This window comes from Neophocaena asiaeorientalis, unplaced genomic scaffold (assembly GCF_003031525.2).
Source record: "Neophocaena asiaeorientalis asiaeorientalis breed wild unplaced genomic scaffold, Neophocaena_asiaeorientalis_V1.1 scaffold296, whole genome shotgun sequence".
NCBI lineage: Eukaryota > Metazoa > Chordata > Mammalia > Artiodactyla > Phocoenidae > Neophocaena > Neophocaena asiaeorientalis.
Genome location: NW_020175084.1, coordinates 2,410,286 through 2,425,067, shown reverse-complemented (window position 1 = coordinate 2,425,067; position 14,782 = coordinate 2,410,286). Strand labels below are relative to the sequence as shown.

Here is a 14,782-nt window from a genome sequence, read left to right as displayed (position 1 = left end):
ATAGATCTGGATTCAGATTTTCATGGTTATTTCTTGAGTTGTTTTGTTACTTTAAAAATATTTTTACTCTTTTTTATTTGAAAATGTCATTTTCCTCTCAAAAGTCCCCCTCAAATTCTAGTAATATGAAATATAAATAAGTGACTTAATGCACAATTGTAACTAATGTCTGTTTTCATTATAAATGAGCACAGGAAGAGGAAATATTACAAGCCAAAACACATTGAAAAACTCAAAGCTGACAATTTGAGTTAAAGGCTATTTGTTCACTGGCAGCAGATTGCTCATGGAATACCGTGGGACATGAAATATCCAAAGGCTGATATTTGAAGCATGATGTACATGCATCTCAGTATAAACGATTTCATCTTATAAATCTATTTATTATTGTAATCTATATTTACTTAAAAGCAAAAAATGGAGAGATATTTCACATATAAGCAAATCTAATATACATTAATACGTGTCACAATGTAGAATTTTCATTAAGCTATTGAAGGTTAATCTTTGGGGCCACTCATTTGTACAGGTCCCTTGCAAAACTCTGTGCCTAGTTTTGTAATATTAATATTTTTTTACATAAAACATGCCTCCAATTGCATGATATTCTGGCCTCACAAAAGCCAGATCTGACTCTGCCTGTATTTTGAAACTGGAAGAGGTCTTAGAGATCATTTAAATTGACCTCTGTATTATGTAGATGAAAAATATCAAGGTCTTTTAAAATTGGTAATTAAAATGACTTTAAACAAAGGAGCTCATACAAACAGCTCCAAACACTAAAAGAATTACAGAATGCTATTTAACGGGAGTTTTGGTGACTCTGTACTCTGCTCTGTGAGACCCTCCCTGAAAGATTACATCCGTTTCTGGGTATAACACTATATAAGAAAAAGGTTAAGAGGGGACAATGAAGTTTATATGAGGTAAAAAGAAAATGCTATATGAGGCATACTTGATAAAACTTTTTATGTTTCAACTCAAAAAGGAAGGAGACAACCCCCCCCCATCCTAGCACTTTGATCCCTCTTATCCTTTAGCTGTTATCACCTTCTAATATATTGTGCCTTCTATTTTAAATTTCATGATGACAAGGATTTTCATCAGTTTGTTTACTTACATATCTGTAGATATAAGCACATAGTAAGTGCTCAAAAATATTTGCTGAATAATTGAATGTCTACTTTATGTCCAATTACAGTTTTTTCATGGAGATAATGTGAAGAATAGTGGAGAGAAGGTATTCAAAGCAACAAAAGCTGAGAAATTCCAGGAACTGGAGATAGGCTGGAATTCAGACAACACAGTGAATCCCAAGAGATAAATAAAAAGAAATCCAAACCTAGTCACATAGGAGAGAAAGAGCAGATAACCAAAGACCAAGAAAAAGGACAGACTATGTCCAAAGATGACTATCACACTGACAGCTAATTATTCACCAGTAATATTGAAAACAAAAAGCCAGTGGAATAACACTTCTAAAATGTTGGAAGAAATAGCTGTCAATCTAAAATTCTATATCCAACAAAGCTCTCATTCAAGTAAGGGAACACCAATCAAAAAACAGAGTTTTATTGTCAAAGACTCCCATTAAAGGATGTACTTCAGAAGGAAAGAAAATAATCTCAAAGTAAAGGGCCGAATTGCAAGAAATAGTGATAAACCAAGAAAATGATAATCAGAAGGATGAATCTAAACAAACTCTACCTGTATGCAATCCAATGATAATATTGTCAATTTATGAGGCTAAAAGAAGAGAATTAAAATACTGGGCATAGAGAGCATATGTAAATTGGTATAGTAATGATCTAAATTATGAACATATGCTAAGATTCTTGCGCGTTCAGCAGAAGGATAAAAATTGTCTGAATTAAAACAGCAATTCTCCACAAATTGAAATACAGTTTCAATACAATTCCAATATAAATACCAATAGGGATCATTTTACAGAAGTTAGCAAGCCAATCTAAAATATTTGAGGAAGAGCAACAGTTCATTAAACACTAAGCTACTTCTGAAGATGACAAAGAAGTCAGATATTTACCCTACCTGATATGTGTATAATGTACATCTGTATTCATTAAGAAAGGGTAGGAGGAGCTTCAACATGGCGGAAGAGTAAGACGTGGAGGTCACCTTCCTCTCCACAAATGCATCAGAAATACATCTACATGTGGAACAGCTCCTACAGAGCACCTACTGAACGCTGGCAGAAGACCTCATACTTCCCCAAAGGCAAGAAACTCCCCACGTACCTGGGTAGGGCAAAAGAAAAAAGAATAAACAGAGACAAAAGAATAGGGACAGGACCCGCACCAGTGGGAGCGAGCTGTGAAGGAGGAGAGGTTTCCACACGCTAGAAGCCCCTTCGTGGGTGGAGACTGTGGGTGGCGGAGGGGGGAAGCTTCGGAGCCACGGAGGAGAGTGCAGCAACAGGGGTGCGGAAGGCAACGTGGAGAGATTCCCGCAGAGGATCGGTGCCGACCAGCACTCACCAGCCCGAGAGGCTTGTCTGCTCACCTGCCAGGGCGGGCGGGGGCTGGGAGCTGAGGCTCGGGCTTCGGAGGTCAGATCCCAGGGAGAGGACAGGGTTTGGTGGCGTGAACACAGCCTGAAGGGGGCAAGTGCGCCACAGCTAGCTGGGAGGGAGTCTGAGAAAAGGTCTGGAACTGCCGAAGAGGCAAGAGACTTATTTCCTCTTTGTTTCTTGGTGCACGAAGAGAAGGGATTAAGAGCACTGCTTAAAGGAGCTCCAGAGACGGGTGTGAGCCGCGGCTATCAGCGCGGACCCCAGAGATGGGCATGAGTCGCTAAGGCTGCTGCTGGCACCACCAAGAAGCCTGTGTGCAAGCACACATCACCATCCACACCTCCTCTCCCGGGAGCCCGTGAAGCCCGCCACTGCCAGGGTCCTGTGATCCAGGGACAACTTCCCCAGAGAACACACGGCGCACCTCAGGCTGGTGCAATGTCACCCCAGACTCTGCCACTGCAGGCTTGTCCCGCATCCGTACCCCTCCCTCCCACTGGGCCTGAGTGAGCCAGAGCCCCCAAATCAGCTGCTTCTTTAACCCCGTCCTGTCTGAGCGAAGAACAGATGCCCTCAGACGACCTACATGCAGAGGCAGGGCCAAATCCAAAGCTGAACCCCAGGAGCTGTGTGAACAAAGAAGAGAAAGGGAAATTTCTCCCAGCAGCCTCAGGAGCAGCGGATTAAATATCCACAATCAACTTGATGTACCCTGTATGTGTGGAATATCTGAAGAGAAAATGAATCATCCCAAATTGAGGAGGTGGATTTTGGGAGCAATGATATATATATTTTCCCCCTTTTTCTCTTTTTGTGTGTATGTGTATGCTTCTCTGTGTGATTTTCTCTGTATAGCTTTGCTTTTACCATTTGTCCTAGGGTTCTGTCGTCAGTTTTTTTTTTTTTAGTATAATTTTTAGCACTTGTTATCATGGGTGGATTTGTTTTTTGGTTTGGTTGCTCTCTTCTTACTTTCTTTCTTCTTTTTTTTAAACTACTTAAAAATTATTTTTTAAATAATTCTCTTTTATTTTAATAAATATTTTATTTTATCTTCATCTGTCTTTCTTTCTTCTTTTTCTCCCTTTTATTCTGAGCCACATGGATGACAGGCTCTTGGTGCACCAGCCAGGTGTCAGGGCTGTGCCTCTGAGGTGGGAGAGCCAAGTTCAGGACACTGGTCCACAAGAAACGTCCCAGCTCCACGTAATATCAAACAGCGAAAATCTCCCAGAGATCTCCATCTCAATGCAAAGACCCAGCTCCACTCAACGACCAGCAAGCTACAGTGCAGGACACCCTATGCCAAATAACTAGCAAGACAGGAACACAGCCCCATCCTTTAGCACAGAGGTTGCCTAGAATCATATGAAGGCCACAGACACCCCAAAACACACCACAAGACGTGGACCTGCCCACCAGAGAGACAAGATCCAGCCTCATCCACCAGAAAACAGGCACTAGCCGCCTCCACCAGAAAGCCTACACAACACGCTGAACCAACCTTAGCCACTGGGAACAGACACCAAAAACAACAGGAACTACGAACGTGCAACGTGCAAAAAGGAGACCCTAAACACAGTAAGTTAAGCAAAATGAGAAGACAAAAAAACACACAGCAGATGAAGGAGCAAGGCAAAAACAGACCAGACCTAACAAAGGAAGAGGAAATAGGCAATCTACCTGAAAAAGAATTCACAGTAATAAAACTAAAGATATCCAAAATCTTGGAAATAGAATGGAAAAAATACAAGAAACATTTAACAAGGACCTAGAAGAACTAAAGAGCAGACAAGAAGTGATGAACAACACAATAATTGAAATTAAAAATTCTCTAGAAGGAATCAATAGCAGAAGAACGGATAAGTGACCTGGAAGATAAAATAGTGGAAATAACTACAGCAGAGAGAATAAAGAAAAAAGAATGAAAAAAATTGAAGACAGTCTTAGAGATCTCTGGGACAACATTAAATGCACCAACATTCGAATTATAGGGGTCCCAGAAGAAGAAGAGAAAAAGAAAGGGACTGAGAAAATATTTGAAGAGATTATAGTTGAACACTTCCCTAACATGGGAAAGGAAATAGTTAATCAAGACCAGGAAGCACAGAGAGTCCCATACAGGTTAAATCCAAGTAGAAACATGCCAAGACACATATTAATCGAACTATCAAAACTTAAATACAAAGAACACATATTAAAAGCAGCAAGGTAAAAACAACAAATAACACACAAGGGAATCCCCATAAGGTTAACAGCTGATCGTTCAGCAGAAACTCTGCAAGTCAGAAAGGAGTGGCAGGACATATTTAAAATGATGGAGGAGAAAAACCTACAAACAAGATTACTCTACCCAGCAAGGATCTCATTCAGGTTTGATGGAGAAATTAAAACCTTTAAAGACAAGCAAAAGCTGAGAGAATTCAGCACCACCAAACCAGCTTTACAACAAATGCTAAAGGAACTTCTCTAGGCAGGAAACACAAGAGAAGGAAAAGAACTACAATAACAAGCCCAAAACAATTAAGAAAACGGTAATAGGAACATACATATCGATAATTACCTTAAATGTAAATAGATTAAATGTTCCTACCAAAAGACATAGACTGGCTAAATGAATATAAAAACAAGACCTGTATATATGCTGTCTACAAGAGACCCACTTCAGATCTAGGGACACATACAGACTGAAAGTGAGGGGGTGGAAACAGATATTCTACGCAAATGGAAATCAAAAGAAAGCTGGCATAGCAATTCTCATATGAAACAAAATAGACTTTAAAACAAAGATTATTACAAGAGACAAAGAAGGACACTACATAATGATCAAGGCATCAATCCAAGAAGAAGATATAACAATTGTAAATATTTATACACCCAAAAGAGGAGAACCTCAATACATACGGCAAATACTAACAGCCATCAAAGGGGAAATAGACAGTAACACAATAATAGTAGGGAACATTAACACCCCACTTTCAACAATGGACAGGTCATCCAGAATGAAAATAAATAAGGAAACACAAACTTTAAATGATACATTAAACAAAAAGGACTTAATTGATATTTATAGGACATTCTATCCAAAAACAACAGAATACACATTCTTCTCAAGGAACATTCTCCAGGATAGATCATATCTACCATAAATAAAGCCTTGGCAAATTTAAGAAAATTGAATTCATATCAAGTACCTTTTTCGACCACTATGCTATGAGACTAGATATCAATTACAGGAAAATATCTGTAAAAAATTACAAACACATGGAGGCTAAACAATACACTACTTTATAACCAAGAGATCACTGAAGAAATCAAAAGGAAATCAAAAAATACCTAGAAAAAAAGGACAATGAAAACACGATGATCCAAAACCTGTGGGATGCAGCTAAAGCAGTTCTAAGGGGGAAGTTTAGAGCAATATAATCCTACCTTAAGAAACAAGAAACATCTCAAATGTACAATGTAAGCTTACACCTAAAGCAATTAGAGAAAGAAGAACAAACCCCCCCCCCAAAGTTAGCAGAAGGAAAGAAAGCATAAAGATCAGATCGGAAATAAAGGAAAAGGAAATGGAGGAAACAATAGCAAAGATCAATAAAACTAAAAGCTTGTCCTTTGAAAAAATAAACAAAATTGATAAACCATTAGCCAGACTCATCAAGAAGAAATGGGAGAAGAATCAAATCAATAGAATTAGAAATGAAAAAAGAGAAGTAACAACTGACACTGCAGAAATACAAAGGATCATGAGAGATTCCTACAAGAACTCTTTGCCAATAAAATGGACAACCTGGACAAAATGGACAAATTCTTAGAAAAGTACAACGTTCTGAGACTGAACCAGGAAGAAAAGGAAAATCTGAACAGACCAATCACAAGCACTGAAATTGAAAGTGTGATTAAAAATCTTCCAACAAAAGGAAACGATAGCAAAGATAAATAAAACTAAAAGCTGGTTCTTTGAGAAGATAAACAAAATTGATAAACCATTAGCCAGACTCATCAAGAAAAAAAAGGGAGAAGACACAAATCAATAGAATTAGAAAGGAAACAGGAGAAGTAGTAACTGACACCGCAGAAATACAAAAGATCATGAGAGATTACTACAAGCAACTCTATGCCAAAAAAAATGGATAACCTGGAAGAACTGGACAAATTCTTAGAAATGCACAACCTGCCAAGACTGAATCAGGAAGAAATAGAAAATATGAACAGACCAATCACAAGCACTGAAATTGAAACTGTGATTAAAATTCTTCCAACAAACAAAAGCCCAGGACCAGATAATTTCACATGCGAATTCTATCAAACATTTAGAGAAGAGCTAACACCTATCCTTCTCAAACTCATCCAAAATATAGCAGAGGAAGGAACACTCCCAAACTCATTCTACGAGGCCACCATCACCCTGATACAAAAACCAGACAAGGATGTCACAAAGAAAGATAACTATAGGCCAATATCACTGGTGAACATAGATGCAAAAATCCCCAACAAAATACTAGCAAACAGATTCCAACAGCACATTAAAATGATCACACACCACAATCAAGTGGGGTTTATTCCAGGAATGCAAGGATTCTTCAATATACGCAAATCAATCAATGTGATAAACCATATTAACAAATTGAAGGAGAAAAACCATATGATCATCTCAATAGATGCAGAGAAAGCTTTCGACAAAATTCAACACCCATTTATGATAAAAACCCTCCAGAAAGTAGGCATAGAGGGAACTTTCCTCAACATAATAAAGGCCATATATGACAAGCCCACAGCAAACATCATCCTCAATGGTGAAAAACTGAAAGCATTTCCACTAAGATCAGGAACAAGACAAGGTTGCCCACTCTCACCACTCTTATTCAACATAGTTTTGGAAGTTTTAGCCACAGCAATCAGAGAAGAAAAGGAAATAAAAGGAATCCAAATCGGAAAAGAAGAAGTAAAGCTGTCACTGTTTGCAGATGACATGATACTATACATAGAGAATCCTAAAGATGCTACCAGAAAACTACTAGAGCTAATCAATGAATTTGGTAAAGTAGCAGGATACAAAATTAATGCACAGAAATCTCTGGCATTCCTATACACTAATGATAAAAAATCTGAAAGTGAATTCAAGAAAACACTTCCATTCACCACTGCAACATTATCTTTGATAAAGGAGGCAAGAATATGCAGTGGAGAAAGGACAGACTCTTCAATAAATGGTGCTGGGAAAACTGGACAGCTACATGTAAAAGAATGAAAGTAGAACACTCCCTAACTCCATAGACAAAAATAAACTCAATATAGATTAAAGACCTAAATGTAAGGCCAGACACTATCAAACTCTTAGATGAAAACATTGGTAGAACATTCTATGACATAAATCACAGCAAGATCCTTTTTGACCCACCTCCTAGAGAAATGGAAATAAAAACAAAAATATGCAAATGGGACCTAATGAAACTTCAAAGCTTTTGCACAGCAAAGGAAACCATAAACAAGATGAAAAGACAGCCCTCAGAATGGGAGAAAATATTTGCAAATGAAGCAACTGACAAAGGATTAATCTCCAAAATTTACAAGCAGCTCATGCAGCTCAATATCAAAAAACAAACAACCCAATCCAAAAATGGGCAGAAGACCTAAATAGACATTTCTCCAAAGAGGATATACAGATTGCTAACAAACACATGAAAGAATACTCAACATCATTAATCATTAGAGAAATGCAAATCAAAACTACAATGAGATATCATCTCACACCAGTCAGAATGGCCATCATCAAAATATCCACAAACAATAAATGCTGAAGAGGGTGTGGAGAAAAGGGAACCCTCTTGCACTGTTGGTGGGAATGTAAATTGTTATAGCCACTATGGAGAACAGTATGGAGGTTCCTTAAAAAACTACAAATAGAACTACCATACGACCCAGCAATCCCACTAGTGGGCATATACCCTGAGGGAACCATAATTCAAAAATAGTCATGTACCAAAATGTTCATTGCAGCTCTATTTCCAGTATCCAGGACATGGAAACAACTTAAGTGTCCATCAAGAGATGAATGGATAAAGATGTGGCCCATATATACAATGCAATATTACTCAGCCATAAAAAGAAACGAAATTGAGTTATTTGTAGTGAGGTGGATGGACCTGGAGACTGTCATACAGAGTGAAGTAAGTCAGAAAGAGAAAAATAAGTACCGTAGGCTAACACACGTATATGGAATCTAAAAAAAAGGGTCATGAAGAACCTAGGGGCAAGACTGGAATAAAGACACAGACCTACTAGAGAATGGACTTGAGGATACAGGTAGGAGGAAGGTTAAGCTGGGACAAAGTGAGAGAGCGGCATGGACATATCTACACTACCAAATGTAAAATAAAAAGCTAGTAGGAAGCAGCCGCATAGCATAGGGAGATCAGCTCGGTGCTTTGTGATCACCTAGAGGGCTGGGATAAGGAGGGTGGGAGGGAGGGAGATGCAAGAGGGAAGAGTTATGGGGACATATGTATATGTATAACTGATTCACTTTGTTATAAAGCAGAAACTTAGTAGTGGTATAGAGATAGACAAACAAGCCAGTGGAACAGAATATAGAGCCCAGAATCTAATACCCCTTCCCCCAAAATGTGAAAACTTATAGGTCAATGAAGAAATAATAAGTTAGCCAGTAAATGGAACTGAAATCCCTCTTTCACATCATACACAAAAATCATTTCCAAGTGAACTAAAGGCTTAAATATAAGAGATTAAACTTTAAAACATCCACAGTAAAATTACAAGAGAATATAAAGGCATCAAAGGATTCTTTAACAAGACATAAAAATACATGAACTATAAAAAAATAAAATAAAAACAGATTGCCAAATTCCAAAATCACTGTACAATAAAATGGGAAAATAATCTAAATATAGGGAGAAGATATTTGCAACACATAAAATGGACAAAGATTAGGTACTGGAATAAATAAAGAACTTCTACTAATGTGTTTTTTAAAATACAATAGAAAAAAATTGTTTTAAAAAACTTTTAAACATATTACCAAGGGGGAAATACTTATGGCCAATAAATAGGGAAAGATGCTTGTAAAGAAAATGTAATAAAAGCTCCAATGAAATAGAATTTTATACCCAAGAGATTGCTAATGAATTTAAAAACAAATCTGACAAATATCAAGAGTTGGTAAGGATGTTGAGTAGACAGTTACGTTTATATACTTTTACTCTGGAAATCAATCTGATGTTACATAGTCAAGTTTAATATGTGCACACTTATGAGGCCATGCATTTATCATAAAGAACATTGTCCATGTGCTCCAGGAGACATATATTCATTGTTTATGAAAGCAAAACCAAAAACTTAATATATTCCAAAGTCTATTTATAGGAGAATGGATTTATTGTAGAATATTCATAGACTGGAATACTATACAGTAATGAAAATGAATGAACTATTTCTGATGCATCAACATGGATAAATCTTAAAAGTATAATATTAACTTAAATAAAAGCAAGTCACAAAATAATGATAGTACAATATGTAAAACAGATAAAACTAAATAGTATGTTGCTTAGGGTTAAATATGCATGTGGTAAAAATGTAAGGAAAGTCAAGGACATTGTAAAAACATGTCTTTAGGACTGTGGTGTCCTCTGAGGAAGAGAAAGGATATAATTGAGGAGGAGCACACAAAATAATTCAAAGGTATTGGTAATGTTCTACTTTTTAACCTGAGTGGTAGTATATGTTCGTTCATTTTATTGATCTTCTTCAAAAGCTGTGAATTTAATATTAATTCACTTGTGTAATATAAAATATTTTGTAATTTTTAAAGTAAAATTGTCTGCCAGGGTGAAATTCATTAGGAAATATCCCAATAGAAAAGTATCTCAATAGTTGAATTCTGACTCTTCTGCAGAAAGTTAAACACATTTAATTTGAATAAAATTCAATTAGTATGTATCTTAAAATACATCTCTTAAGAAAGTAGTATATAAATGAACTGTTTTGGGGTATCAATTTCTCAATGCTAAAAATACTGTGTTGAATTTGTTTAGGCATAAAAGATAAAGGGTATAAGACCTTATTAATATTTCAAGTTTTGCTGTTATTTTATATATTAAGAATATATGCATAGCTCATATTGCAAGGACTTTTATCAATCATTTATTTTGAGAATGTCTTCATATAAATAAGGATATATTGATTAAAAATAATATGACTCCCTATGATATATTGTACAGATGTATACTATACATATTATATATCTAATAGATTTATAAATGATTTTATTGCCACTTTTAGAAAAGTCATATTTAATAATAGGGAATTTTTAAAAAATAAGTAATGTCTTGCATTTTAAGAACTTAATGTTATGATACTCAGTGTTCATAATTTGCTTGCTTGAAAAGTACTGATTTAAACTTACCTACATGTTTGAAATCATGAAAAGACCACATCTTACAATGAGAGAAGACGCTTTAGAAAATAATTCCCATTTGCCCTTCAAAAAATTTACAAATGTATCCTTACACAAATGCTCCAGAAATGACCCAATATAAAAATATCAAGCTCAAGTATTGAAAAGACATCTAATATGAGACTTTTTAACATTAGCAGCAACCCAAAGGCTTACTTATAAGGGATTTTGACACCCAAGTTAAGAAATGATAACCAAGCAACTTCTTCCAAAAAATAGATTCTAAGAAATGTTAATCCGTACTTAATAACTCAGTTGTGGAAATCTGATTTGATTTTCTTTAACAGAAAATGAAGGAAAAGTAATGAAAATCAATCATTTTAATTTATAGGTGGCAAATAATTCATTTCAGTCATCAATTATTCAAGCATAATGAACTTCTGAAAAATCAGAGTACAGAGTTAGCAGATTGAGTCTATTTTTATCAAATGTCTAAAATTAGCCAAAACTTAAGAACTGTTTCATGTTCATGTTCAAAGGCCAAACTCAAGTTTATAATTCATTGGGAATCAAAGAAATACTGTTTGTTTAAAATCTGGAGGAATTTAGTTTTTGTCACACCAACATATTTTTAAAGAGCATAAACATGAATGTGGCAAATTTATAGATGCTACTTAGTAAAATGCATATGTAGGAGACAATACTGCAATATAGACATAATTTTTTTAGAAATAAATGTGTGTCATATATGAAACTAGACAAAAGTTTTTAGTAAGAATAGAATTAAAAGTAGTGCAGCTTTATTTTTAACTAAACAAAACATTTCAGGTTAAGATTTTTATTCTACAAAAACTGAGTGCCTAACTCAGTCATTTTGGAAGTTGGTCCTTTAATACATATAGAGAATATACGTATGCAACTATATATATGTGATATATTAATCCTCAGAGCAAATGGCTAATTATAATATGATTAGGTTATAATATTAGTAATTAGATTTACTTTATATTTTAAAACACCATTACTATAGGCTTGATTTTGTTTTTGAATTATCATTTAAGTAATGATCATTTTATCTTTAGTATGGTGAGGATATAATATTTTCATAAATGACTACACGTAGGAGGATACTTAACTAACTAAAGAAAATAAGTTATTATAAACCCGTACACTAAATCACATTATCCATATCTTTTTAATACTGCAGAGCCTCTAGAATCTTTAATTCCTAATTATTAGCTGTTTAAGAGAGGATCACTTTTACTTATTCAAGTGCTGTAAATTTGGTCTCTTCAGATATTTCATATAATCATTATTATTAATGAGGTTTTAATTATTGTACTTGCTAATAATGTGGAGAAAATAACAGCAGGAATGGAGCTATTATTCCTAGAAATTAAATGAGAAAAATAATTTTAGAAGATCAATTTAAAAATGAAATTCGTATGAATGCTCTCTGATTATATGTTAATAATAAACCTATTACATTTGTGAGTACACATAAATCTAACTGATAAAAGATTTCCATGCCAAGTGAATATTTTTATGATATAAAAGCACAAATATTTAGTTTTAAACTAAAAGATTTTGTCATTTATTATCTAGCTATGAATATAATTTAATTTTAAAACATCTACAACAAAAGACAGTAAAGAGTATATCACTGTCATTAATTTCATAGGACTAAATTAAGGCAGACCTTTTGATAGCATGTTGAATGTTCCATATTTGATACTGTATTATCCACATAAGATCTTGCTAGGAGACAAGGTTACCCTACCATAATGCCAGCTGGTAAACATTTGACGTTGGAGTCTCCAGAATCCCTCTAATGGCAGTGAGAATATACCATCATCAGTATTGTTTTGGACACCAAAAGGAATTGATTGAGAATGATACCCATAGAGACCACTGGCTGCTAAGAAGGATACGATCAGTGCCAGGAAACAGCACTGCACCTTTTATCATTTCTCCCATGATGCACCCTACTGACCACATGTCAACTGAAAACAAAAATGAAATGAAGATAAACAAGAAGACAGGAATAGAACAGCAAATAAATGAAAACACTTGCCTACCCATGCCATGGAGCAACAGTCTGACCTTTTGCTGACTGGATAAGAGGCCAATCTTACAGTGCTTTAAAACAGTGGATGGGAAGAACACAAGAATGTCAGGACCCTTTCTGCTATGTAACAATGCCACTCAATGCCACCTAATGTATGATAATATTATTTTGCAATTATAATTCAATGATTAATTTAGTTTCTGATTTAAAAGGTCTCATTTGCATTCATCTGCTAGAATCCTACTGATTTGTATTGTAAATTATTTTAGATTGTGTTAATATGGGAAACATGCAAATTGGCTTTTCTTTCATTCTTTTGTATACTATATTTGGAGAAAAAAAAGAAAGAAAAGCTGAGCTGCCAGCAACCTCAGAAGAAAGGGTTTCTTTTATAAAACACACTTACTCTTATTTATAAATATGAATAAATTTCCAGAAGTGAAATGCCAGTCCAAGAATGAGTGTTTGGAATATGCTGGTTCAGTTTCATTGACTCCCATCAAAGGAGCATGCTTCTAAACTGGAAGCCTTGTCTTATCCTCATAAGCACGGTTGCTTTATAATGGTAAGAAATGCTGGCTATCAAAACAAGGTGGTTTGACATGAAATGAACAACATGACTTAAAGAGGTGACACTTCTTCTGAGACTGTGAGTCAAAAGAAACCTGGAATTCAAGGTGAAATTACAGTGGTCTCTCTGCTATTGCCAGTTATCATCCAGAACTTAAAACCAGGAAGCTAGGGTAGAGGATACTCAGGAAGGGGCAAAATGGGGAAGCAAGAAAGTGAAATCTTTAACTATACTCGGTTACTCACGTGTTCCTATTAAAACTCAGAAAGAAAGATAGGTCATTCTTATGGGGGAAAATAACCTAGAAGAATAAGGGAAGTTGAGGGGGAACAAATAGGGAAAGGCATTAGGATAGCAGCAGCACACTGTAATTTTTCTCCAGTTAGTCTTCAAATTACATCTTGTAATTTGACAGTAACCTTGCAGAATTCCTCATAAGATTCTTTCCAGTGTGAAAATCTCAGTCAGGTTAAACTCAAAGTTTCCAAAGTTTGACTTAACATCTAAACAGAGTGATCACTTCAAAGAAATGGTTACACCTTTGAAGGTGATAAGCATACCCAGAGAAGCAAATTAGTTTTGCTTCCATTTTAGGAAAGCAAGTGACATGCAAAAATATCAGGGAAAGATAGAGCAAACAGTTGTGCATCCCTTTATTATTAATGCATTTGTAATTCCAGATAATATCTGCCTCACAAGAGGTTGGTATTGTAACTTGATTAAAGGGGGAAAAAAAATCTCTGAAATGGTATTTGCTTTTGAATTGCAAATATTCTTATCATACTGTCCAAAGTGACCAGTCTAACTTGTTATTTACCATGTATCTATTTTTTATAGATATTGTAGGAGAGATAGGTAAAAAATATACAGCTATAAACTCAATAAGCAAGTTTTCTCTTGCCTGCATCCATTCAAACATTTGGAAGAGGCTATTTCTGCCACAAACCTACCTGCTAGTTAGAAAACTTCTATTTCTATTTTTTATTTAATGCAAAAAAAATCTCTTCTATGTTATTTCTGACAGAAACTCATTTTTTTCTGCTGCAGAACCAACTCCATTGCTTTCTAATTGTATAACCTTGGCCAAGTTACTTCATCTCTCTTTTCATCCTCTAAAATGTGGATGATAGACAGTATTTATCATGTAAACATTTTTTAAGATGTAAAAGGATTATGCCTGGTAAAGAGCCTTCC

General features: G+C 35.3%; 1 protein-coding gene across 6 annotated transcripts in view; it reads right to left on the bottom strand.

Moving 5' to 3' along the window:
- The window catches only part of MAPK10 (mitogen-activated protein kinase 10), a 338,212-nt gene that overhangs the window by 57,053 nt on the left and 266,377 nt on the right, over nt 1–14,782 (bottom strand). For 3 of the 6 annotated variants that reach the window (XM_024764172.1, XM_024764176.1, XM_024764174.1), the window contains one exon: nt 12,881–12,952. The exons of the other annotated variants lie outside the window; for them this stretch is intronic. In XM_024764172.1, the coding sequence (XP_024619940.1) occupies nt 12,881–12,952 (72 nt within the window). The remainder of the gene's footprint in view (nt 1–12,880; nt 12,953–14,782) is intronic. 6 annotated transcript variants of the gene reach the window in all.